Source organism: Cyanistes caeruleus, chromosome 2 (genome assembly GCF_971803275.1).
Source record: "Cyanistes caeruleus chromosome 2, bCyaCae1.hap1.1, whole genome shotgun sequence".
NCBI lineage: Eukaryota > Metazoa > Chordata > Aves > Passeriformes > Paridae > Cyanistes > Cyanistes caeruleus.
This window is the reverse complement of record NC_141702.1, coordinates 112,591,395-112,615,639: the sequence shown is the minus strand read 5'-3', so window position 1 is coordinate 112,615,639 and position 24,245 is coordinate 112,591,395. Positions and strand designations below refer to the sequence as shown.

General features: G+C 41.6%; 1 protein-coding gene across 6 annotated transcripts in view; it reads right to left on the bottom strand.

The window, feature by feature from the left end:
* The window catches only part of MEIS1 (Meis homeobox 1), a 108,908-nt gene that overhangs the window by 12,490 nt on the left and 72,173 nt on the right, over positions 1–24,245 (bottom strand). For all 6 annotated transcript variants that reach the window (XM_086879250.1, XM_086879247.1, XM_086879246.1 and 3 more), the window contains exon 9: positions 10,662–10,738. In XM_086879250.1, coding sequence (XP_086735376.1) covers positions 10,662–10,738 — 77 coding nt within the window. The remainder of the gene's footprint in view (positions 1–10,661; positions 10,739–24,245) is intronic.

Here is a 24,245-nt window from a genome sequence, read left to right as displayed (position 1 = left end):
AATCCAGATCCAGTATCCAGGCGTCTTTCCGATGATGCCAGGGAGTCAGAGCAGTGTTGCAGGTCTTGGCTGCACTGGGGAGAACTCTCAGCAACCTCATTCCCTGACACCACAATTCCCTCGGGGTGCAAAGCAGATGTAAACTCGCCCTCAGCAGCCAGATGATGTAAGGGGAAATCTTTACATGGCAAAGCGCCAGCGGAGCTGACCTCCCGTCTCTTCCCTGCTCCTAAATCCCAGCGCAGCTGTACTTTGCTGATCTCCATGTGCCACAATTAGCCTTTAAGGAATATGGCAAGGATTCATGTAGTAGAGCAGCACTAAGGCTGCTCTGACTCCTGCCTGGGACAGCACTGGCCCCCACAAAGCGCTGTGGTTGGGTACACAACACGCTGGCAGACAAAATCTTGCCTCCCACAAAAACACTTGTAACAGAGGGTGTGCAGGCTCTGTGAGAGCTTTGACAGCAGCCCAGGCTGAGGTGCACATCTCCCAGCTTGGTGTTTTTGCACTGCTTTGAGAAGGGTCTGAACATCACATTCCCATCTGATCCTTCAGAAGAGCTTCTCTGGACTCTGTAACTTGGGTCCTGATCTGGTGCACACCAGCAGTGCAACCCAGCAGCTTTTCTTCAACAGATCACGTCAAACCAACAAACTAAGCCACATTTGATGGCAGGGATTAAGCTGGGAATGGGTGAGAGCTGATAATAAAATACTGCCTATTTTTTTGAAAACATTCCTCCCTATTTCAGCAATTTAATGTCCTCTATCTACTCAGCATAACCTCTTTTTTAGAGGAATGTAGAGCTTGTGAGAAGAGCCTGCATGATCTCTGAGCTTTTTCATGTCATACAAGTGTTCTAAACACAGGGGGTCCACCTTGAGGTCCGAGGTTTTTCCATACATCAGATTGTGAGCCTTATCCAAACAGTGTTTTCTCTGTTTTTCCTCACTCCACATACAACACAGAGAGCTGGAAGCTGTGCCTTTGTCCTCTGGCCCAAGCACAAGAAGAGAGGCTGCTACCACATCTGGCTGCTGGTTTAAATATGTTCCCACTCACTGGAGGGTGTGAGAAAGGACCTGTCCATGCTCCTGGCTGAATCCCTTCATCCTCCTCATGCCCAAAAGGCACTGAAGGACTATGGAGTAACTCCACACCCCACAGCAGCTCCTGCAGCCTGCAGGAAAAGCAGAAGCAAGCCCAGGGCGGACAAACCAAAACTCTTGACAAGTGTCTTTGGGAGAAAACACTCTCAAGGCCCCCAGAGAGAAAATATACTGAAGTCCTATATGGGACCTGTGTTCTGCACTTGAAATTGGCTTTGACATCATTCTGGTCTATAGCCCAAGACACTGGTTTGAGGTGTTGAGGGAAGATTTATTCCTGTGGTTGTGTCTTCCCCACCGCAATCAAGACAACAAATACAGGCACATTGATGTGTTTTGTGTGATGTGGGCACCTGAAAAACTGGTTTGAATTCTTTTTTCCTTTTTTTTTTCCCCTCCCCAGAAACCACAAAAGATACAACTCTGAGTCACAGCCGACCTGAAAAACAGCCCCACACTTCTGAACAAACTCCCCGTGCCCCAAGACATTCCACTTCAAAACATTGTTTTCTAACCACTACTAATAGCCTACTTTGTAATCTACTTTATCTAAACATAATTTCCCATTAAGTGAAGTGATTCATTTTGCTTATAATCCTACTACTGACAGCATTATATTCAGGGCAGAAGAAAAGACACCCTCGGAAAACAACACCAACAAAACACACAGAGGGAACACAGAGGAATGTCAAAGATTAAAAGAATTTGTGAGACCAGGGGACAGAGAAAGCTTATGGATCAGCCCCCAGATGGTACAAACCACCTTTATAACTCAGGTGGGAAATCAGACATCTCTGAAATAAATCTGAATTCAAAAGCAGCTATTGGTACCGAGCTTTATCCCTAGCCAAAAAAGACACAAGGACTACAGTGCCAGGACAAGGGAAAAAAAAATAACCCATGAAACTGTTACATGACCTAGATTTCATTGAACAACTGTGGAAGCAATTTTTTTTCAGCATCTGCTGCCACTTCCTTTATTTTTGAAAAGTCAAAGAAAAGGCAGAATCCTGGTTGGTGCTAAGGCTGGTGTAGCCAGCCATGCATCATTTACACCAAAATCATTCCAGGGTAGGCAGGGCAAAACACACACCCTCAAAATCACATGCCCCTCTGGCTGTGTCTAGTTTTTGAGAAGAGAAAATCGATCTAACCAAGAAAAAGGCAACATTCTCCCCGTTTTTACTATTTCAGGCTGAGTTTTGAAGCAGGCAGTTTGCTTTACACAGGTGCAGCCTGGAGCAAGCGTCTGATTTAAGTGTGAGAGAGGGTCTCTGAGGGTACCCTTCTCCCTCCACGTGTTGGTGTTTCAGTTTGTGATGGCTAATCACTCTACACCAATCTCAGCAACTGTTGACATAAAATAGGTGGAGATCAGGTCTGTGCAAGCACAAAATACCAGAAAGGCAAACTATATGTAAACACACTTCAGATAGCTAAGACAAAAATAGACCAAAGCCTGACTTGCAAAGCAATGACAAGCCATTACTCTCCCCTTCTGTCTTTTTTTTTTTTTCCTTCATATATTGAGGGCATGCAATTTTTGTTTAATATATATCAAGGATATCACTGGTACTACAAAGAAACCAAGACCTGAGAACTGTATTTACAGAGACAGTGCAAAGCTCTCCCCTTGCTTCCAATGCAGCATTTCCACAACACAATCGTGTCCTCAATGGGCATTTTTTCAAAGCCCAACTCTTATTTTGAGATGGTTCACTCCTGAATCTCAGTATTTTTAAATAAGAAGAAGCAAGCAAAGCATTCTGACCCCTACCCTAATCCTGCAGAGAGCAAAGCTAGAGCAGGAGAGGAGAAAAGAGCAAGTGGTAAATGTTTGCATGGTACTATTTCATCCTATTTCCCTGGCACCTGACATCACATTTGTTACAGAACATTAATGCACCAACTGAAAAAAAAAAAAGTTTGTTGAGTACAAGACCGCCCCAGAAGAAGGAAAAGAGGTTTTTGCTTGTTTGCATATTAACCTTTTGCTAGTCAGGACTACTGGCAGGTAAATTCTGTTTGCACTATCTGATGCTCTGCCGTGGGAACCAACCTTACTTGACCAAAAAAGAATCTGTGTGACTGAAACAATACCAGGTTTTGGGGTTTTTTTTTTTTTTTGCTCAGTGCTCAGGGTGTCACTAATTAGTCTGTTAGGTTGGACAAAATTATTTCACATTTGCTTTTGAAATAAACAGTGCTTCCTTTGCTGGTTTTTCCCAGTCTGAATCCAGGGGCTGTCAGACCATGGGTTTGAAACATCTTTCCTTGGTGCTCCTGAGCGGGATGACCCATGTTTTGGGACAGTTTTGGGGGTGTGGAGACTGACAAGACTGGACTGAACAAGAAACCCAGGGTCTATTAGGTCTCCATCTGTTGTTCCATCTGAAGTCCTGGAGACCAAGGGGAGCATTTCCCCAAGAAAACTCTTCACTCGTCTCATCTGAGCACCTAACCCCTTTGGAAAAACACCCATGGCAAAACCATACCACTACTCCTTAAATGAATTGACCAAACCCAAACCCCACGTTTGAAACACTGTGCTGTACTTTTAAATGGCTTTACTGGACTAAAAAAGGAAATTCCAGCCTAAAATCCGGTGATCCGCCAGTACCTGATGGCTCTACATTCACAGCTCTTCCCTCTGTAAGCTATTTGCTCAGCTTTTCTAATAATACTTGGACTGCCTGGCAGCTCTCCAGGGCTGTCTAAGGCAATATGCAAGCTAAACATTATTTTTTCATCTGATTTCAATATTTTCTTATGAGTAACTACACAGGATTTTACCTAGTGAGTATTCCTGATTGCTGTAATTTAAGAACAGAGAAATAGACTACAGATGTAATATTATTATTACGACTGGCATTCAAGGTGAAAGGCATAACAATTAGCTAAGACTTAGTGAAAACATAAATGCAAAAATCTGCTTGAAAAATCCGGCACATGGTACGTTTAGAGCAGCTAATTTACCGCACACATTCTGAGCTGCTCGAACTATGTAACAATTCACCCAGCAAGATACTTTTAAAAATAGTTTTCTTGGTGTTTTGAGGGGGTTTTCTTGGAGGGGGATGATTTTCATACAGAAAACACCTACTGCCTAATTCTTTTGATTATCAAAAAATATTTATTTGTCAAACCCAAAACATATTTTCTTTCTTATTTCTGTTTTTTCCTGCTTTTGCACGCAATCCCATTAATGAAACAGTGTTTAAATAACAACTATACATATTCTAGAATCACACAGAGGAGAAAAGTAAATTTTCTCCAAAATCTGAAGGTTAAGTTCATATTGCTGAAGTTGAGAGAATAATTTGTAAATGTTTTAACATTTACAAGTAAATAAGTACTTGCATTTACTGTATCTGATTACTGAGAAAAGTATTTGTTATGTTCTTACACAGATTCAAATTGCATCTTGACCTTTTCTCGTTTAATCTGTTTACTGCAACAAAAGCAGTAATAGATACATCTGAAAATAAGCAGATATTTTATTCTCCAAGGACTAAAAATCCCTGCGTGCGATGTGCTCGGCAAGCCGAGTATCTTCCCTATTCACTGTAATCTACAATTTGGTAGGCAACAGGGGTGAAAATCCAACCCTGCATATAGGACCAGCACCTGCTTTTGCTATGCTCCCTCCCTGCTGGCCTCCTCCCCCACTTACACCCTAAAAATAGTGCTTAAGTGGGACTAAAGTGGTGCGCTGGTCATGTGCTGGCCTTTTGCTCAGGGCGAATATCACTCTCAGTGAAGGAACTGAGCAAGGATGATGTCTACACTAAATGCCCAGCCCCAGGAAGGAGCTGTTCCATCCCCTCCAGGGATCTGGAATGGGGCTAAACACATGGGAGACACCAGACAAGGTTATCAGGTGGATTTGGGGGTGTTTGGGTGTGCTTCAGATGCACCAAACCCCTGGTATTGGTATGATATAAAAACCGCAGAGGGGAAAGAGGGGCTTGGGACAGCTTCCCAAAAAAGTGGAGAGTTGTGCAGCCATTCCTCTTTCCCCTGCCCCTTTATGGAGGGGCAGGCAGGGGCTTTCTGCATCTGCCCCATCTGCACCTGGTCCCATCTGCACGTCTCCATCTGCATCTCCCAGCCTGCATTCCCCCATCTGTTCCATCCATAACGCCACCATCTGCAAGCCAGGACGAGCAGATGGAAAGGACACCCTTCCCAGTGGTGCTCCCCATTCATTGCTGGGTTCTGAGGAGCACTTCCTCGTGAGAAGTGCAGGATCCTCCTGTCCCCACCACGCCACCCTGCCTGCCCATGCCACGGCAAAGCGCTTCCTCCCCTGCCCCACACAACTACTGCAGCAAAGCTCTGCCACTAGTCTTACCCACGAGAAAAGAAATGGAGGCAGAAGGGAATTTCCTGCTGGAGGAGAGTTGTGAGGGGACTAAAAGAGTAATAAATTATCTCTGTGTGTCTGTGCTGTGAGCTGGCTGTGCTACACACACTAAGGTGGTCAGGTCTTCCTATCCCAAGTCCATCTCTGATTTTCCACACTTATCTTTGTGGTGGTCTTGGAGCCTTTCTGAAATGTCTTTCTTACGAGGTTTCAGTAAAATCCACTTCATCTGACTCCAAGAATAAGATTAGGGAAATTTTTTAATTATATTATTTGATATTTTTTTCCAATATGTTTGGTTGGGGTTTGTTTTGAGTTTTTTTGCAAGCCTAGGAAATTATATATAAAACTGACATTTAAAGAAGCCAAGAATATAAAATCAAGAAATCAAGAGTTAGGACACCATATTACTAGAGTTGCTTGCACCCTAGTCTTTGATGTACTTCATTACAGCTCAGTCACCAGCTCATGCTACCATTTTTTCATAGGGCTCAATGCCTCAAGTGTTCCAATGACAATTATGTCTGTTATAAGAACAGGCCAGGGCATTATAAAATTAAAAAAAATCTATTTCTACAGGTAATAAACTTTGACAAAGTTAAATGACTAAGGCAGGAAGAAGAGCAAACCAGTCCTGGTTCATACAGCCAAATGCTGCACTGGAGAAGAGGATTCAGCTCTGCTGCTTCCTTGGACTGATTGAGAGCTACTGGGAAAATCACTGAACCCAGAACTTCCACCATAAGTTACTGATTTCTCACTTCTCCATACCCAACAGGGGATATTGGCAATGTAAGACAACAAGGCACTCAAAACTCAGAGTTTCCATGAAATATGAAGTTTCAATGACTGTTGGACCCAAAATGTGAAAAAATTGCTGTAATTCTGAGTCACCTCACAGTACCAGATCAACCCAAAACTTGTGACTGTTCTGGACCTGGACCTCTACGAGCCTCACCTCTTCCCCTATAAACCAGGACAACAATTTTCTTTCTCTTTGCAGGGTAACTGTAAAAATACCATGCAGACCCACCACCCTGTATGCATATTTACACACATGGAGGTCAGAGAAGGATTTGGGTATTACAGCAGTAAGTGCCATAGGAAAGCCCAGCAGTAATTATTAATTCCATCTTCAAGCAGGGTTTGAATGCAGCTCAACAAACGAAGCACGGAAGAATGAGGGCAAGATAAAATATTGACTAGCTGCTCCAGCATTGTCTGGGCTGTGCCCTACATAGCACAAGGGTATTTGGAAAAAGCAGAATGGAAACACCTAATAAAGGCTGGAGCTTTAAGGATTTGAATTCTCAATTTTTTTTTTTTTTTTTTGATCATTTTGATGCAGTTGGATGCAACACTATTTAGAGAGACAGTCACGTACAGACATGCACATATAGGGAGGTTATATAGGCACATTATTCTACAAGTATACAAACATCCATCTGTGTGCACCAAGACTTTTCTAAAACATAAACAAGCATCTGACACCTAATGCAGCCCTTGATTAGAATTGCTCTCTCTTCTTCATAGACTACTGCCAGTAATTATTTACCATTAGCACTTAATGGGAAGGGATTCAGCTGGGATGTAGTAAACAAGAAAACCATATAGATTGTTCAATATAGCCTGGCTGGCTCTCACAGCTGAGGTAGGAAGTGATTGGATCACACCTGGATATTTCAATTCATTGTTTTTATCACCTGGGAAAAGCACCTTATTAACCTGTACCTGTTCAGGTCTCCACTGTGTCCATACAGGCATCCTACAAGTGCCCCTTCTTGTTCATATTACTGTGCTTGGAACCCTAAACTGCTGTGGGGTTAAACAACTGACATGACAGGGACCTGAAGGGTTCATCTGGACTAAAGACATTTGAACTCTGCTCTCTTCCTACCTTCCACAGATTTATTTTTATTTTGCAACAGGGTAAGGGCTCCCTCTCCCCACAACAGAAACATCTGACTGAGGCAAAAAGATGGTCCTGGAAGGCAATGCTGGTGATTCACAGGCAAAGTTGTCATGTGGTGGTGGGGGGAAAAAAAGGGAAAAATCTTCTGTGTGGATTATTTCATTACTTTCAAAAATAAAAACAAAAAACAGCCCAATGAAAAGGGTCATGGTAAAGGGACTGTGGTATTTTTAAAGACATGTGCCCTTTCACAGATATATTTTCTGGCACATTTCACATCATCATCCCATTCCTGTGACTCCTCCACCATCAACAGGGGTTATGTGCATCAGCCTGGGGAGCCCCCACACCAGGGCAGTCCATATGTGAAAATCAACAATTTTTTCATTACGGCAGAGAACTGAAGTAGGCAACCAGCACATACTGAAAAGGCATTCAAAATATGACAAAAAAAATCTGTTTAAATGCTCTCAATTTGCAGAAAACAAATGCTCTCTTCACTGACTGGTCTGTGGCAAACTTCTAATTCCAGCCAGAAAATCCAGCATTCCCAGTCCGGGCTAACGACCATGCTACCAGACATGAGTTTATGTTTTTCATGCACATTTCATGTATTCCCACATGCTGTGTTGCTGCCAATAATTTATGACTGATCTGCACCCAGCCTGCCCTTCAGCATTTTATTTAATCTCTGCAACAGTGATTTACAATGACTCATCATTAATACAAAAATGTACATGTGTGTTAACAAGTTTGGAAGAATCTAAGGAGGAAGGCAAATTTTTTTGTGAGTTGTGGCTGAATGACTTATGAGCCTGCTTAAGAAAGGCACAACTAACCAGAAATTACATGTTAGCTCTTCCCTGCAGCAAAACATTTAGGTAGGAAGAGTTTCTTCTGCACATTGACTTAGAAGAAAAGGGATCCAGCAAAATGTTTGAGAAGGTTGCTCCATAGCCCCCAGGATTTGGGAGGGGATGAGTAAATCACTGGTCACTCATGGCTGGGTGTTCACCGTGCAACCTGCACACTCAGCAAGGGTTTCACAGTCTCCTTGCTCCTTAGCTTTACAGAAAGCAGGGCCTGGATTGCCATATTTTGGCATCTCTGCCCACCACCTGTGATTTAAGAAAGCCCCACTGCCTGTATAGCGTTAAATCCTTGTGCCTCAGGGGAGAGAAGGGGAATTGTCTCAATAATTTATACAATTGTAACACCAGAGCAGAATTACTGAACTAGCTCAAGCAGAGGAAGTCTGCCCTACATCCACAAGACTTCAGTTATAATGTGTTTTGACCTCCTTTTCTTTTTTTTTCTTGCACATAAGGAACTTATAAGAACACACCTGACACAAAGCCAAAGTGAAAACTCCTCATATTTGAGGAGAGATGGGTACTGAAAAACACCCTTGAAAAAAAACAAAAAGAAAACCTACTGAAGGTCACTCTGGAGAAATTCCACCAGTTTTAGCTGAATCCATCCTACATTCATCATCTTGAAAAATTTCTTTTGAGGGACCATCCCAAACTGATGCATTTGTCCATGTTAAATCCCCCATTCCCAGACCTCACAGAAGCAACACACCCATTCTCCACCCCATCCTTAAACGAGACCCTGATGAGTGAGACAGCTTCTCAGTGGGCCAAAGCAACCATTGTTAAACTGAAGGACAGCCATATAAATTAGGGTAACACCTGGATAAAGGCTGGAGGATGTAAAGTTGAAGCAAACACTAATTTTTTTCTGGCTGAGCCAAAACACCGTGGGTTAGACCACCTTAGAACACGTAAATGTTATGTTTTGTGCCTTTTATTCCTCCATTTTAAAGTAAGTATGTCGGAAGCATACTTCATATACACTAAGTATTTGGTATTTTCCTTTATTCAGCATCTTAAAGGGCTTCAAAAAATTGATCTCCCAGGGCTGCTGTGGGGTCACAGAAATTGATAACCCTTACAAGCTATGCTTATGTGAGCCCGCCTGCGTCTCCCAGATAGTGCACTTTGTAAATTAATCCTCCAAAGGCAAATATATTGTAAGTAGCTTGTTATCTCTAAAGTACTAAATTGAAGAATACATGGGATTATATTGACAGAAATTACATTTTCTGTAATGGGGTTTAATATATCTGAAATCTCTCCCATAGGCTCCTACGCTCTCTAAGAGAGGAGGGTTTGTTAATGTAGGTGCAATGGACATCAAGACCAAATTTATTCACTAAAATGGATTAGGCCATGTAATCAGAGCTTCAGTAATATTAATCTCTGACACTTATTGAACAGGAAAGAAAAAAAAAAAAGAAACAACTTTTGTCTGCAAACTGGCATTCCTCCCTCCCTTTTCCCCAGCAGGCTTGCTGTTTGCCTTGGCCATTTTCTGGGTATTACTTCAAAGAGGATAAGGTTTCCCATCATAAACACTAATCTAAAAATATTAGGACAATTAATTAGATACACTTAGTTTTACAAGGTATTAGATTGCAATACACTTCAAGTATGACACTTGTTCTGGGATAGTGGGAGGAACCTACATTTTGATACAGTATCAAAGGGTAATAAATCAAATTTTTTTTTAAAGAGGTTTGCTGCTGTATGATGCTTAAATTACGAGTCAATTTCAGTGGTTGCCTTCAGCACACCCTGAACAGTTAGCAACCCAAAATCCACTGCAGAAACAGCATAGATCCCAATTTCCTTCAAACAGATCCCTACCATAACAGAGCAAGGGCTCCACCAGCCCTGAGCTGGAGCAAATAAATAAAATTGCTCCATACTGTAGTTCAGCAGCAAAGAACCAGACTGTCCTCAAAGTCTATTCATAAACTGGATTTTGAAAACAAACTGATAAAGAGATACAAGGATGTCAGTCAAAAATAAAAAACCCTCTAACTACACTATAAAAAGCATGACAGCAGCCCCAATTAACAATATGCTCAGCAGAAATGGGACCAATTGTCCCTTTTATGCCCCCAACATCTGAACCTCTTCCAAGACCAATGTTCTGCGAATGGATGTGCCTTCCTATTGAAGAACAGATATCCTCAGCCAGAAAGAGGACTGGTGTCAAATGTGAATACACTGAGATCTGCCTCAATGAAATACAGTAGCAAACCTCATACTTTCTACACCTGAAACCACTCACTTGGTTATATCCCTTTTGTACCAATAAACTGTTGGAGAAGGGAACAAGGGCAAGGTGTGTCCCCAAAATCACAAAGGAATAGCCAGAGGGTGCCAGTGGCCACATAGAAACACCAAGGAAAATTACTTACCAGTTGTTCACTTGAAGTATAGTGAGCCCTGTGTCTTGTGCCAACTGCTTTTTCTGCTCTTCTGAAGGGTAAGGGTGCTATAAGACACCAAAATAAATACAAACATTTAAAACAATGTGCTTTTTTGTCCTACTTTTTAATTTAAATTAAAAAAAAAACAAAAACAACAAACCAAACCAAAACAGAAGCGTGACATCTATTACTGAAAGGTGAAAATGCTGAGGTGTGTCACTCTTCTATAATTATTAATGGGCTACTACATCACTTAATTAATGGCAGTAAAAGACAAGCCAATTATAAAGATTAGTGAAGTGGAGAAATAACTGCTTAGGATACTGACAGTACCTTGATACTTGAGAAGGATATTTGTTGCATTAGCTGAACATTTTTTGTACTTGTCTCAAATGACTGATTAGAGTCAAAGAATCTATCTCTTTTCCTCTTTTTTCAGTTTTTAACAGAACAACAAAGAATGTGATAAAGCACTTCTCTGTAAAATTAAAACACACTGATGTTTTCTGAGATAGTGAAGACAAAACTTGCCAGTGCCCCAAAATAATTTGCAAATAAGATCAGCATCCTGAACATAAACAAATGCCTGTGTTTTGAACACAGGCCAACACAAGGTCAACAATCAGCACATTTTTGCCTGACATTAGCATAGCTGTGCTGCGCTAATCCTAAGAGACAGCAAATAAATACTCCTTTAATTGAAGATAATGTTATAATTCAATCATAAGTTTCTTGTGAGAACTTGATTTGCTTTCTCAGAAAATTCGCTTCTGCATGAATACAGATTGCTTAATAAATCAACAGCAAAAACCACAACCAAGTCTGAAATGTAGAAATATCATTTCTGTCCTTCCCATCTATGCAAAAATGTCAATGGCCCAAAAGGAAATGGCCAAATACTGCAAATGCAATGGTATCAAGGAAAAAGTCCTGTTTGGAGGAACTGGCTCAGCTCCTAACCTGGATGCCTGAGTCTCAGTATATATCTGATTCAGACCTGGGCTGCTGCAAGGTGCTTAACAGCATTTCAATAAAGATAATTTGATATAAATGATTAGTCCTATCCCAACACCATTTAGCAGTTGATTGTCACAAAGCATTTACTGTTACACATTCATCCCTTTTTTCCCCCCAATTATTCCCTCATTCTCTGCATGTATTCTTCAGTGTAATATTACATGAGACATAAACTGAAACCTTGTAAAGCATAAGAATTTAAAACCTCATAAAATTCCACAATCTTACTGGTATTATAGCTACTTAGCAGTTTTTTACATATTCTTGTAAACAGCACAGTCTGACTTCTCGTGGCTTTGTTACATGCAAGTATAACCTCACATTACTAAACAGGGATTTTTGTTCTAACTCCACCAACTTCTCCTAACTCAACACATCCATTTCAAAGCCCACTGCCATGGCCACCAGCTCCATAAGAGACTTTTTATATTTTTTTTCACCCAAAAAATGTTGAGGAATTTTCAATTCTTTTAAAAGTACAGTTCTCTTGACAGGAAGCCCACAGATGACCTGCACACCTGTAAACCATCCCTTGCATTTTCTGCCTGAAACAGCTCCAGAATTGTAAAGTGAAAAACAGAGGGAAGGGGGTTTGACTTCTTTTTTATGGGAAATTTGCGTTTTACACCTGCAAAAGCACAGCATGTATTTTACTGTCTGCCTTCTACACACATTTCATCCACAACAGTCATGTCCATCTATCTGAACACAACGTTTTTCTTCTCCTCAACAAAAAAAAAAAACCCCTCCAAACCCTACAGAGATGATTTGTAACATTTTCATCTTTACAGCTTACTTCTCTTTTCATTACTTTGCTATCAAGCGAGGACAGAATTATTCTTTTTTTTTTTCCTTATTTTGCTTTGCCACCTTACATGTGATCTAATTTTAAGTAATTGAACAAACTGTGTCTAATTTCATGCAGCAAGCAATAATTACTAGACAGCCTCTAGCTATTGGAATTGAGAAGTCTGTCTCCATTAAGCAATTTTCAATTGTTCTGGATATTTTTTTTTAAATAGACAAGACTGGATAAAATTAGCCATCAGAATAATATTGTCACTGTAAAAATAATTGCTTTAAAAGTCCCAAACTATGAATTCCTCAAATTGTGGTATGTCTAAGGTCATCTGATTACATTTTATTTTATTTTTTTTTCATATCCTAGTACAGCATAAACTTTTAATTTCATGATAAATCTGTAATTGCCATAATCACATGACAGCCTGGGATTTCACACAGCTAATCCCTCTTAGCTGAAGGGTCACAATGCGGCAGGGCTTTTTAACTACGATTCCGTGTGGTTTAAAGTAATCTTAAACACTAAGCAACATTATTATATAAGCTTTCTGTGGATCACAGCTCCTTTGTAGGCTAAAAATAAAATAAAATAATAGAAATGACAAAGAATCAGCGTGCCACAGGCTAGGTTGCTATAAAAACATTCAAAGCCTTGTTGCATTCCCACCCACAGGGCTTGGAAGGCCTGTGCTACGGGCAAAGGCAGACATCACATTGCAACAGAGAGAAAGAGGGAAACACTGACAACTGCCATTTTAAGAAGAAATAGGAAATTCAGTCAAAACTGTTGATGTTGGTCTTTGCTCCACCTACAGAAGAATGACCAGTGTCTTCTGAAAACTTTCTAATGGCTGTTCGAAGGAATATAGACAAATGCACATAGATATGGAAATATATATTGGTGTGTATAGATTATATTTGCATGAATATGTATAAAACATATCTTAGTCAAATGGTTAAGTTTAAGGTAGTCTTGCAAGGAGGGCAAAGTTGGATTTCATCCTTATGGGTCCCTTCCAACTTGAGATAGTCTACAATTTTACTAAATATATAAATAATACAGGAAAGAATGACTAGAAAAAACTGCAGTGACTCCAGCTGACAAGTCCACCTATCACTCTGGATCACTTTGGGATATCAAGGCAAACTGTTCAATAAACAGTGACTTGAGACCTTTACTTTGTTGTGTACATTAGCTCCTACCATTATCTCTTAAAAGCTTAATTATTTGCAAACAATTGATCAAGATGGGAATTGGAGAAAAGAGACACCGGACCACCGGGAGAGCTGCAATGCATTAGGAGAGCAAACAGAATTACCTTTAGGTCTTACAATCAGAATTAACGATTGGGACCTTATGCAGGGCAGCATGAGAAGCTGTAACACTCATGCTGGACTGTTTTCCATTTGATCTGCATTAACACCTCGAGTGAAAGCCATAAAACAGTGATTACAGATGGGAAGGCTGACCCTCCTTCCCAGAACCAGCCCAGCTTGTGTATACTGGAAGACTGCAGACAGGCTCTCTTGCCAAGGCCAGAGGAAAAAGGGTAAATCCAAGGGGAAAAGCAAGTAGGAAGCAGTCAGGTTAAAAACAAACAGACAAAAAAAAAAAACCAAAAACAACAAAAACAAAAAAAAAGGGCATTTAAAGAAATAAGACTGACAACAGATAAGGGCTCGGAATTTGGCTCTGATATTTTCTGATCAAGCCTGCTGCTGCTACAGAGCTATAGAGCAGCAGCCACTGAATGATATGAGACCTTGTGCTTTTCCCTTTCCATAAATCCAGCACTGAAATGTGGATTGTTTGGCACCATTAATGTGTTTTTGAGGCTCTGTGGTATTACTTTTAATAATGACTTAGTACAGAAAGTGATTGCTTAATAACACCATCAAAGTCTGCATGCAAATGAAAATTATCCCTGGGGGATTTGCCCAGGGTAATATGAACAGTTAAGGAACATTTGAAAAGGTAAAAATAACTATGCAAAATATGAGTCAGAGCAGTCATTTTAGCAGTAACAAAGAAATCAAAGTGACAGAGAGAAAAATTTAACTTTCCATCATATTTTCTCATCACTGTTTTATGAATGGTATTTAGAGAGCAGTGGTCTTAATAAAAGCCCATTTTTTAATGCAGTTTGAGAGCATTTTTAGCAAAAACAATTAGTTGTTGTTTTTTTTTTATCACCTTTGACTACAGATGGTGGGTAAAGTCTCCATTAGGTACAGATGGAAAGCATCCAAGGCTGTCTCTTAATGCTACACCTTGTCCAAATGTACTCCTTTCCTCAAATTTTCCACCCCAGGCAGCAAATGCTGGATGCCAGGGCAAGCGACAGACTTTATCTTATCTGTAACCCGGCATCAATAGCACTCCCTCCCCTCCTCCTCTGCGACAGCAGTGCATCATAATGCTGCCAGAAAAATGGGAAAAACGATCCTGCCCTGCTCACCCCCCAGATCACCAATTCCTCACGGCACCGAACCGGCTCAACACCGGGGCTGCCCACCAGCTCTACTACGGCACTGAGGCAGAAGCAATCCCCGAGAGAAAGGCTGCATGCTCTGTTTGGAGGAGGCTGTGGCAACCCTCCAGCGTTGCCCTTATCGTGGCTGTGCTGGGAGAACCATTTTGGAAGCCCTTTTATCCCCTTCCTCCAGCCCTCTGCTTCCCCCAGAGCTCAGCACCAAGGTGAGATGACCTTGAGCTAAACTCAGGTAAGTGATGAAGAGAAATCACCCCCTTAAAATTTATGCCCCAGGAGTGTTTATTAACTGTTTTCTAACATCAAAATAAAAAAATAATAAAAAAAATAATAAAAAAAATCCCAGCACTGTGATTTTCTTGTTTCTGAAGGGAAACCCAGCCTAACTCAGTATCCAGAATAAAGCCCAAGGATCAGCCCTCCAGCGACAAACTGTACATTGACTTAATGCTGAACTCTAAATTCTTGCTTTACCCAAACTTCTCCAGGGTTAGCTAAGGTGGCAGCAGAGCCATTTGGGTCTCTCCCCTTTTTTCCCAAGTTCCTTCTGGTTTGCATTTGATCTGTTTACATTAACGATCAAGTTGATCTACAAGAAATTACTATTTTTTATTTAATATACATAATGCTTTCCTATTGTCTCTCAGCTTTATGAATTAGTTTTACTGTTGCAGTGAATGCTTTTTTTGTCTCCTGACTGCACATTATCAAAGGGACACTTTGTGCCTTCCATTTGCATTACAAAAGCGGTGCATGGTGTAGTCTAAGAACAGAGCTTGAATTTATAGCAGTCGAGTCCTAGATCCTCACACGTTCTGGCCTCCTAAAGAATAACGGGGGTTTCTGCACTCAGAAAGTAGCCAAAAAATGGTTGGATCACTATCCATAAAGTCATAAGACTGCAACCTCCTTTCTTCATCGGCCACCGGCATGTTGAGAAGGAGTGAAAAAGAGAACGTGTGGAGCCCCCTTGCCTATTTTGCAGGCTGCCTGAATAGGTTTATAGACCATCCCTGTGACCTGCTTTATATTCAGGCAAGGCTGTAAAAAGTTGCCAAGTTGAGGTGACCTGGTAGGGAGGGGGGAGAAGAAAAAAAAAGTTCAACTCGGAAGCTGCAAACTCGATCCTGTTTATCCCATGGGATTGGCTTGCACATTGGAGGAAATACTAAAACACTGAGAAGGAAGTTGTTTTATTAGAAATGCATCTCTGAGGCTGGGAGGAAAAAAAAAGGCCTGTGCAAAGTTTGCACAGTCTTTTCCTTGGCTGAGAGTAGTGAGTCAGCCTGATAATGCTATTGAAGTGTGAGCTGGCTTTGGCATTTCAAGCTCCTCGTTGCTTTTTCAGCACAGCAAGAAAACATAGTCCATATGACACGGTCATGCTGCAGACAAAGCCAGCTTTTTCCTCTTTCAAAAGAAAATATTTCCTCAACTTATTGTAATAGTTTAATATCCCCGCAGTAAGGCCTTTTTTTGTAACGTAACTGTTAATAAATCCTGGTGCTGCCAGAGTTATTGAACTGCAAACGATGAACACAAAATCAACAGATGAGCTTGGTCTTCTAAAGTCAAAAAAGCATCAAAATAGGCAGTGTGACTAGATGCTGCATCGCTCTGACTCGCCTGCATCCCTGTGGCAAGGCCAATAAGCTGCTGCTTTGGGCTTTTGCACCAGCCCCTTCCTATGAGATGGGCTCTGAGACACTGCCTATCGCTGCCCTTACAAAAGGGTTCGCAGGCTGCTTTGGCAACCCTGCCAAAAAATAAAAGGTGAGGAAAGGAGGTAGAATCTGACTCTCCTAAGGCAAATGCAGGGTGTAAAAGAGCCAATAACCCAGAAATTTTAAAATCTGAATGTGTGTTCACAGCCAACCTGATTAAACAGGGGCTAGGGTGGTTTTGCAGGCAGAGGGGGGGAGGAGACATTTCCTTTGTGGGGGTTTACAAGGAAGGAAAAGAAGTACTGGCAACAGCGACCCTTTTTAATGAAGAAGTTATGCTGGGGAAAAAAAAAAAAAAGTTTCTCCTTTTTTCCCATTTGCCCTTTTGTAAATAATTTTCTTGCAAGAGTTGTCTGTGAACAAGTTTTGGCACTCACTAACATAAATATCCTTTCCAAGGCTGATGGAGAGACATGGTATGGCTTGGGATGCGCTGCCAATACTTCTCTGGTGGCCCCATCAAATTACTCATAATGTGAGCACTCATTAAGGAAAAAAAGTTCAGATCATCCCTTGCACAGGATATTACAGAAGTCAGAAAATGGAAAAACCTTTTAACTCATCTAATCCATCTCCTGGCTGCTACAATATTATTCCTTCCATACCATATATTATTACCCACCGCCTTTTCCAGTTGAGCTTTAGCTAGTCCAAGCAATGGTGCTTCTGCTATTTCCTTTTGGAGACACTCTGATAGACCTCAGTGTCTGGAGTTTACTCTGGCTCCTACTGGTTTTCAGTTCAAGCTGAGTCTATGCAGACACTCCCACACCATACCCGGGTAATTGAGTGGAGCTTTTCCCATGCTAAACATTCCTTTGGTGTCTGTATGTATGTGCACACAGAAACACACACACACAGCCTGCACACACACATTAATACACTTAAGAAGGGATTTTTTACTCTAGGATCAAGACTATTTGCGCTAATATGGCGTGGGTGATGCGCTTTTACATCCTCTGCCATTTTTCTTTATTATCGTTATTAATTATTGTTTTCCTTTCACAGCCTAAAACTAACCAAGGACAGGGAAATTAAAAGAAAGATTGCATCCAAAAGATTAGTGAAATTCTCTTCAGTGCAGCACACAGCCAAAAACCATGAAACACTACAGCCAAGTGACACCAAAGGAGCTGAGGAAATGCATCATCTGACTGCAACCGCCTTAGAGCTAAAATTCACAGCCTTGAAACCCAGCTTTTCAGTTAAGCCAACATCTTTATCGGGCAGCTGTGAAAAGGCAGGAAGGCAAACCCCAGCCTTCCCTAGGTGAGCAGCTTTTGGGAAGGAAGAAAAAATAGCACCTGCACGCCAAAGGAAATCCCGACTACCTGATAACTCCGTAAAAGCACTGCTGTTGTTTTTAGAGCCAGCCTAAGACAGATTAGCCCAGGTAAATATCTTCTAACCAGAAGCCTTTTCTCAGCAATAAGTCACTGTCCTTATCTACCTCAAATGACTTTCTAAACAGGTGGGCTCGGAAATAACTCTACAATCTCTGGGAAACTCCAGTGCCAGCAGTTGTAATCCCACGGAGTTAAGCCGAAAGCTTTTATTTGTGCTTTTTCCTCTTTTTCCCAGGCTGTCTTCAGTACATTGGGAGCTCCCTCTGTAAGTGAGGGATAAAAAGACTTCCCTACACCTCCATCCCCTACTCTACACACCTGTGTGACCAGGCTGATGGAGGGCTGCTGTATTCAGCCAGATCCCTACTATGGACCTCAGGCTTTCAGCTGGAGCAGGAGCTTTAAGGAGGTTTCCCAAAGTGGTGCCACCCTTAAGGAGCAGCCACCAAGCAAACTGGGAAGTCTCCTGCCTGAACTCCTTTTTTTCATGGAGGGACCAAGCTTTCATATGAAGAGAGTTCAAGGCAACCAACACATTGAGGTGCCAATGGTTCAACACCAAGATGAGGGGGGTTACATTCTATTTTACATTTTCTATTTGAAAACAAAACAAACAAAAAAGAAAACTACCACCGAGGAAGGAAATGAAAAGATAAAGCTGCTATTTTGCAATGCTGCTTTGTTGGCATGGAAAGTCCTTGAACAGATGCCCTGTCCACCATTAAATATTCACAACATATCCTTGTAAAAGAATAAAGACCACTCAACTTATAAGCAAAATCACAATGTGTTCTTCATGGAAAAAAAAAAAAGAAAAAAAAAAAAAGAGAAAGATGCATTTAAAGATCTTTAAAAAAAAAATAAAGAAGGAGGGAAAAGAAAAAACAACAACAACAACAACAAAAAAAAAACAAGCCAGGAAAACACCGCTGTTCTCTGAAGAAGCAGAGACTCTTGGAAGTAGTGCGCATTCTCTGGCGTTAATTTTCCCACTTAAATTACAGTGATGCTGTAGCCTCATCTCATTAGAGATCATTGTCCCCAGTAGACAGTTGTGTTTATGGGGGATTCTTGCTGTTCCACACCTGCTGCTCAGGTTGCTACGTGATAAAGCCTGCATACAAACAGCAGTCTTGAGGTTGCTGGACTGCAACTGATGAGCCCAGGCTAATTCAGGGGTGATTATGTAGTTTACTGGACCACTAAACCTCTTTAAGCTTGTAATTACTGCCTATTTGAGTAAAGAACATTGAAAAGCAATTCACTGCATCATGCCTGCCACAGCTGGAAGCAGGCTGCCAGCAGTCTGCGGGGACATTAAAATCTACAGGGACTGGGATTCGAGCTGTGCTCGTAGGCACTGACGGCGGCACAGCCAAGTGCGTTCACATTCCAGCTCACCTTTTCTGACCAGGCCTGCTATTAAAGGTGCAATGAAAACTATAGAAAAGCAATAAAGATGACAAATAACGGGACATAATTGAAAGAACTGCATTTTAATGACTCTCCCCCTCTTCCCTCACCCCTTATATTGGCTAAAAAAAATTAAGCCTTTTTGTCATGACAAGAGAAGGGAAAGAAAAGGCCTTTTGCAAAAGGGGAAGTGCATGTGTTTCTGTTTTGAAGTTGGGGGTTTCCCTCATGAGTCAAAGGTTTAGAAAGAGTTAGTTTATTTGTAAAGTGAATGCACAGTAAGTCCTTTTATGTATTTGGCAGAAATGATAATGCAGTGGCATCTTAATCCCTGAATCTTCATTAAATCCCCTCACTGAGCCTTCATGAAACCCTCCAAGAGAATCCCAGCCCTAAACCACCACTCAGAAAAAGAACTCCAGCCCATGCAGCATCACAGCAGTCCTTACTATCAAGACAAGACTGTGGGTTTCTTTTAATAATAAATAAATAAATACCTCTCTGATTCTATTTGCCTTTTGAGTTCTGACCCACTCTAACCCTCCTTTTCAAGTCTGCCCCTGCAGCTCTCAATGAGGAGGAAGCTATTAAAAAGGGCACCTTTTTTTTTTTGCATAATTAGCAGTTTTGGGAACAGAGTCCAGGGGAAGAAGAGCAGATCAAATGGGACCTATGACACAGGCAGAAAGGTTGGTAATAGGTATTTTTACAAGTGAGTAAGCAAAGGTCTGGAGAGGATTGCTCCAGCAGAGCCGGAGAACAGCTCTGGTAAAACCAGAGGGATGTCACCACTGAGCCCCAACACAGCTTGGCATCGCTGGGAGCTCCACCCAGCTCCAGGCAGCGCCTGCCCGAGGGCTGCAGCTGAGGAGGCAGGTCCTCAGAGCCCTCCCATCCTCCAGCCACTCCACAACTATCCCTGCTATTAGACTGCCGTGTGTGAGGTCCAGCAATGGGCCTAACAAGCTGCCCGATTAACTAACTGCATGAAATGGGCTTTAAAGCCTCCTAGGACATTTGGAGATGCAGAATTCATCAGTGTCATTTCCCTGCCCAGCTAATAACTGCCAAGGCTGCCTGGGAGGATGGGGTGTGGGAAAAGGCAAAAATAAACAAGCAAAATAAAATAAACCATTGCTATTGATACAATTAACCCTGGACTGATGGAAATTAACGAGATGGGGCTTCTTTTTCTTCTAATAAATTGCCTTGTTTTAAAAAACATGGACATGCCATCTGTAGTACTAATCTCACATGTATCTAGAAAGGGAAAGTGGGAAAAAACCTGAGGATGCTACTGTGAACAAACATCAGCTTTTAAAGGAGAATGTAAAAGCTTTCAGGAAGTTTATTCTTAAAAAGCATGTAAATTCCCAGCCACAACCATCCTCCAACTAACCCCATCCAAGCTCCAAAGAGCCACAGGCTTGTGTGTTATCCAGCTATCACTCTTATTAATATTCATTAGGCAGGGCTACTTGCATTTTCATAAGCTGTGGAGGTGGCAAAAGAAACAATCAGAATTCTTTAACACACAGGCATTATCAATTCAACATCTGCCAAAGAAGAGTGCATACAGATCTGAGGTTGAAATTCAAATGCAATTTACCTGGGCTAGAGCTGGGCTTCACTTTCCAGCACCCAACCAGCTATTTCAGGCACTCTCATTTTATCCATCCCAGCTTTTACCTCCCCCTAAGTTCACTCCCCATTATTTTTACCTTTAAAATGAGAGTCCCTCATAAATTCCCTCCTTCATTCCTTAGGTCTAATGAGTTCTGTTAAAATAACCCAAGTTCAGTGCAATCACATATATGAATAATACAGACAAGTTTTAACTCAGTAAACTTGACTAAGCAATTCTGCTTTCTGGCTGGAGAATTCGTTTATCTACACCCATTTAGTGTGTGAAATCCCTTAGACTTGCTTCAGGGTACAGGCCGGTACAGAATTCCACTTTCTGACCAGCCTGGCCCTAAACTTCAATTCTGAGAGATGAACTGAGAAGTCTCCAAAAGAAAACAACTGCTTTAATTATGTTCCCAACTTAGCAAAGAAACAAGTCTGATAGTGCTAACCAATTTCAGAATAAAGCAGATACATGTTCCCAGGATGACACCTTCATGCACAAGAACATGCACTAAAGAAGAGTGCGATTCAGATCTCCTGAGAGTTGGGAAAAGGCACATCACAATTCTCCAAATCTCCAGATTCAACCCTAAATTAACATGTATTTGCCCACAAATTCACTATGCATTGATTCTCATCCTTATAAAAACACCATTAAAAAGGCTTGGACCAGGATGAGACTCTTCCTTCTTGGAAAACTTCTTGGACCAAGAGGACCCCCTCATAAAAAATAATCTTTCCCCCCAAATTCAATGCAGGTTTCATCCAATTTCAATCCAATTTCATTTGGATTTCAAAAGCCTCCAAAAGACCCAACTGTATCCTCCCTCACAGAGGGCTGGTGGAACCAAGCTTTGCACTTCAGAGGAAATATGGATGGTGTGAGGCATTTCCCAGGGGCTGGCATTGGCCAGCACTTGGGGATGAACCCTGAAATGGCAAACCTGTCTTCACCTGCGTAACTTTAGATCTGGCACTTAGCTGCAGTGAACATGGGCCAAGCCTGGGCTGCCTAAGGGATGTCCTGAGCTTTGTCAGGTGAGACTCTGGGTGGGCATCTTCTATGGGATGGTGAATGGATGAGGCCAGGACAGAGTTTTTGGGAAGGCGCCTTCCAAAAATCCAGTCAGCTATAAGCAGTCAATGCCTACCCCATGTCCAGCCTGAGCATCCCTTTCTTGACTGGTCTCTTTCAAGGTCTGAGCACATCAAAGCACCACACAAATGCAGATGTCTTCACAGAAACGAGCACAATAGAGACAATCCACATTTTGGAAGCAAAAGCATGGAGATGGCGTGTTGCTTTCAGCACATTTAAGATGTGATGGCCATTAACAATTCACAAGAACAGTAACAAGATATAATCAATTAATCTTTTCAATTCAAGCTCAAAACTCCCCTTCTGCTTTCCCCTCCTTTCTGAACAAAACTCGTTTATTTTAGAAAGACCTAAATGAAAGTAGTTAAAGACCAAAAAAATGTCACCACTAACAAGTTACAGAGTAAGAAAGAGCAACCAGGCACATTTGATCTTGTTCTGTACAGGAACCTTTCTAAGATGACTGCTCCAATTAAAAAAAAAAAAGTTGAATTTATCATTTTGATGATAGCAGATTATGAACCTTACTATTATATGCATATATTTTGTTTAATGGCTTAGTTTATTTTAATAACAAAGAGAAACTAGATCCTTACAGATGAAAGCTTTATTTCATGGCTTCAGTACAACTGGGATTTTTAAAATCTGTGATGTTAACCAAAATGTGATAATGGATGTTCTCAAGGGCCCTATTTTGTAGCATTTTATGCAGAGCCAAACTGTATGCAAGACATTACAAACATAATGTTTAGCCTTATTTTAAGAAACTAGAACTGACTCCAGTGTCAGAGGCCCTTGTAATTGTTTTCCATCTGCTTCTCATGCCTCTGAACTTGTGCAGCAAAGTCTGGCCGCAGAAATGCTGTGACAGAGGCATTAGCTCTCCGAAGGTTTTTTATGAAATTATACTGAAAGGCACCATTTGTAGGATTTTGGCTGGAAGGGGACAGGAGTGATTGCCACACAACTACTTTATCTACAGCACCCTTGCCTTGAAGGGCCTGTTGACATCCACAAGAAGAGAGACACAAAAACCACGCTAGAAAAAAAGGCGCTAGCTCTGCTACCATTTTTATGTCATTTACTTCCGAAGATAATCAGAAACACCTCATCAAACTTGATCATGCTCTCAATGCTTCTGAAGAACTTCTCATCTATTCCGCTTCCTTTTATTCTCCCGTTAGTAGATTGAAAGCAGTTGCTTCAGACGACGGCGGCACTCGTGCGTGCGCAGCACCAAGGATGCTCTTCTTTAATACGTTCTATACGTGCACATAAATCTTTAGGCGTGCAGAGGTGTGCAAACACGTCTGGGGGTCGGCGGAGTTTTGCCAACCATGCCCTCCACCCCCAAAAGCAGGGACCCACTGGTTTTTTTTTGGGAAGGCAGCCCAAGATGGCAGCTCATGATTAATGGCTGTATCATCCCTGGCTCGGTGGCGGCGAGGCCCCGGGTCTAATCTGCCAAACAACCCCTTCGTCTGCAGCCGATCAGCAGATGCAAGCACATAGGCCCTGTCAGCTTGACATATCATTCCTACGACAATGTCAACGAGTATTAATGTTCAATTATCTGTCCTAGAAATAACCCTCGCCTTTATGCATTGTGTAACTGGGCGCATGGCACTGCGGTAATCCGAACGACAAGGGCAGAGATGCCCGCGCTCACCCGCTCACTGTGAGCTGGCTTCCCAACATCGCGATGACATTGCCTTGCGGTAGCGCGTGGACGCCTTTCCCCCTCCTTCCTCTCCCTGCTTGGGGTTTGCTGGTTTGTTTTTTGTTTAGTTTTTTTTTTTTATGGAAGGCATGTTGCAAAGACCCTTCTCCTCTTTGCATGCATGCTGCCCATCAGCACGCCAAGATACACTTAGAAATGGCATATTTTGATTTCACACCCATGCAGAACCATGAGGACTTTTCTCATTTACTTTCATGGAGAGACAGAAGTTGTCCATCACCTGGCAGCCTCTCTTATGTCCCCTGCCTGTGTGTGTGTATACATATATATATATATACACACATTATATATCTATATATATATCTATATA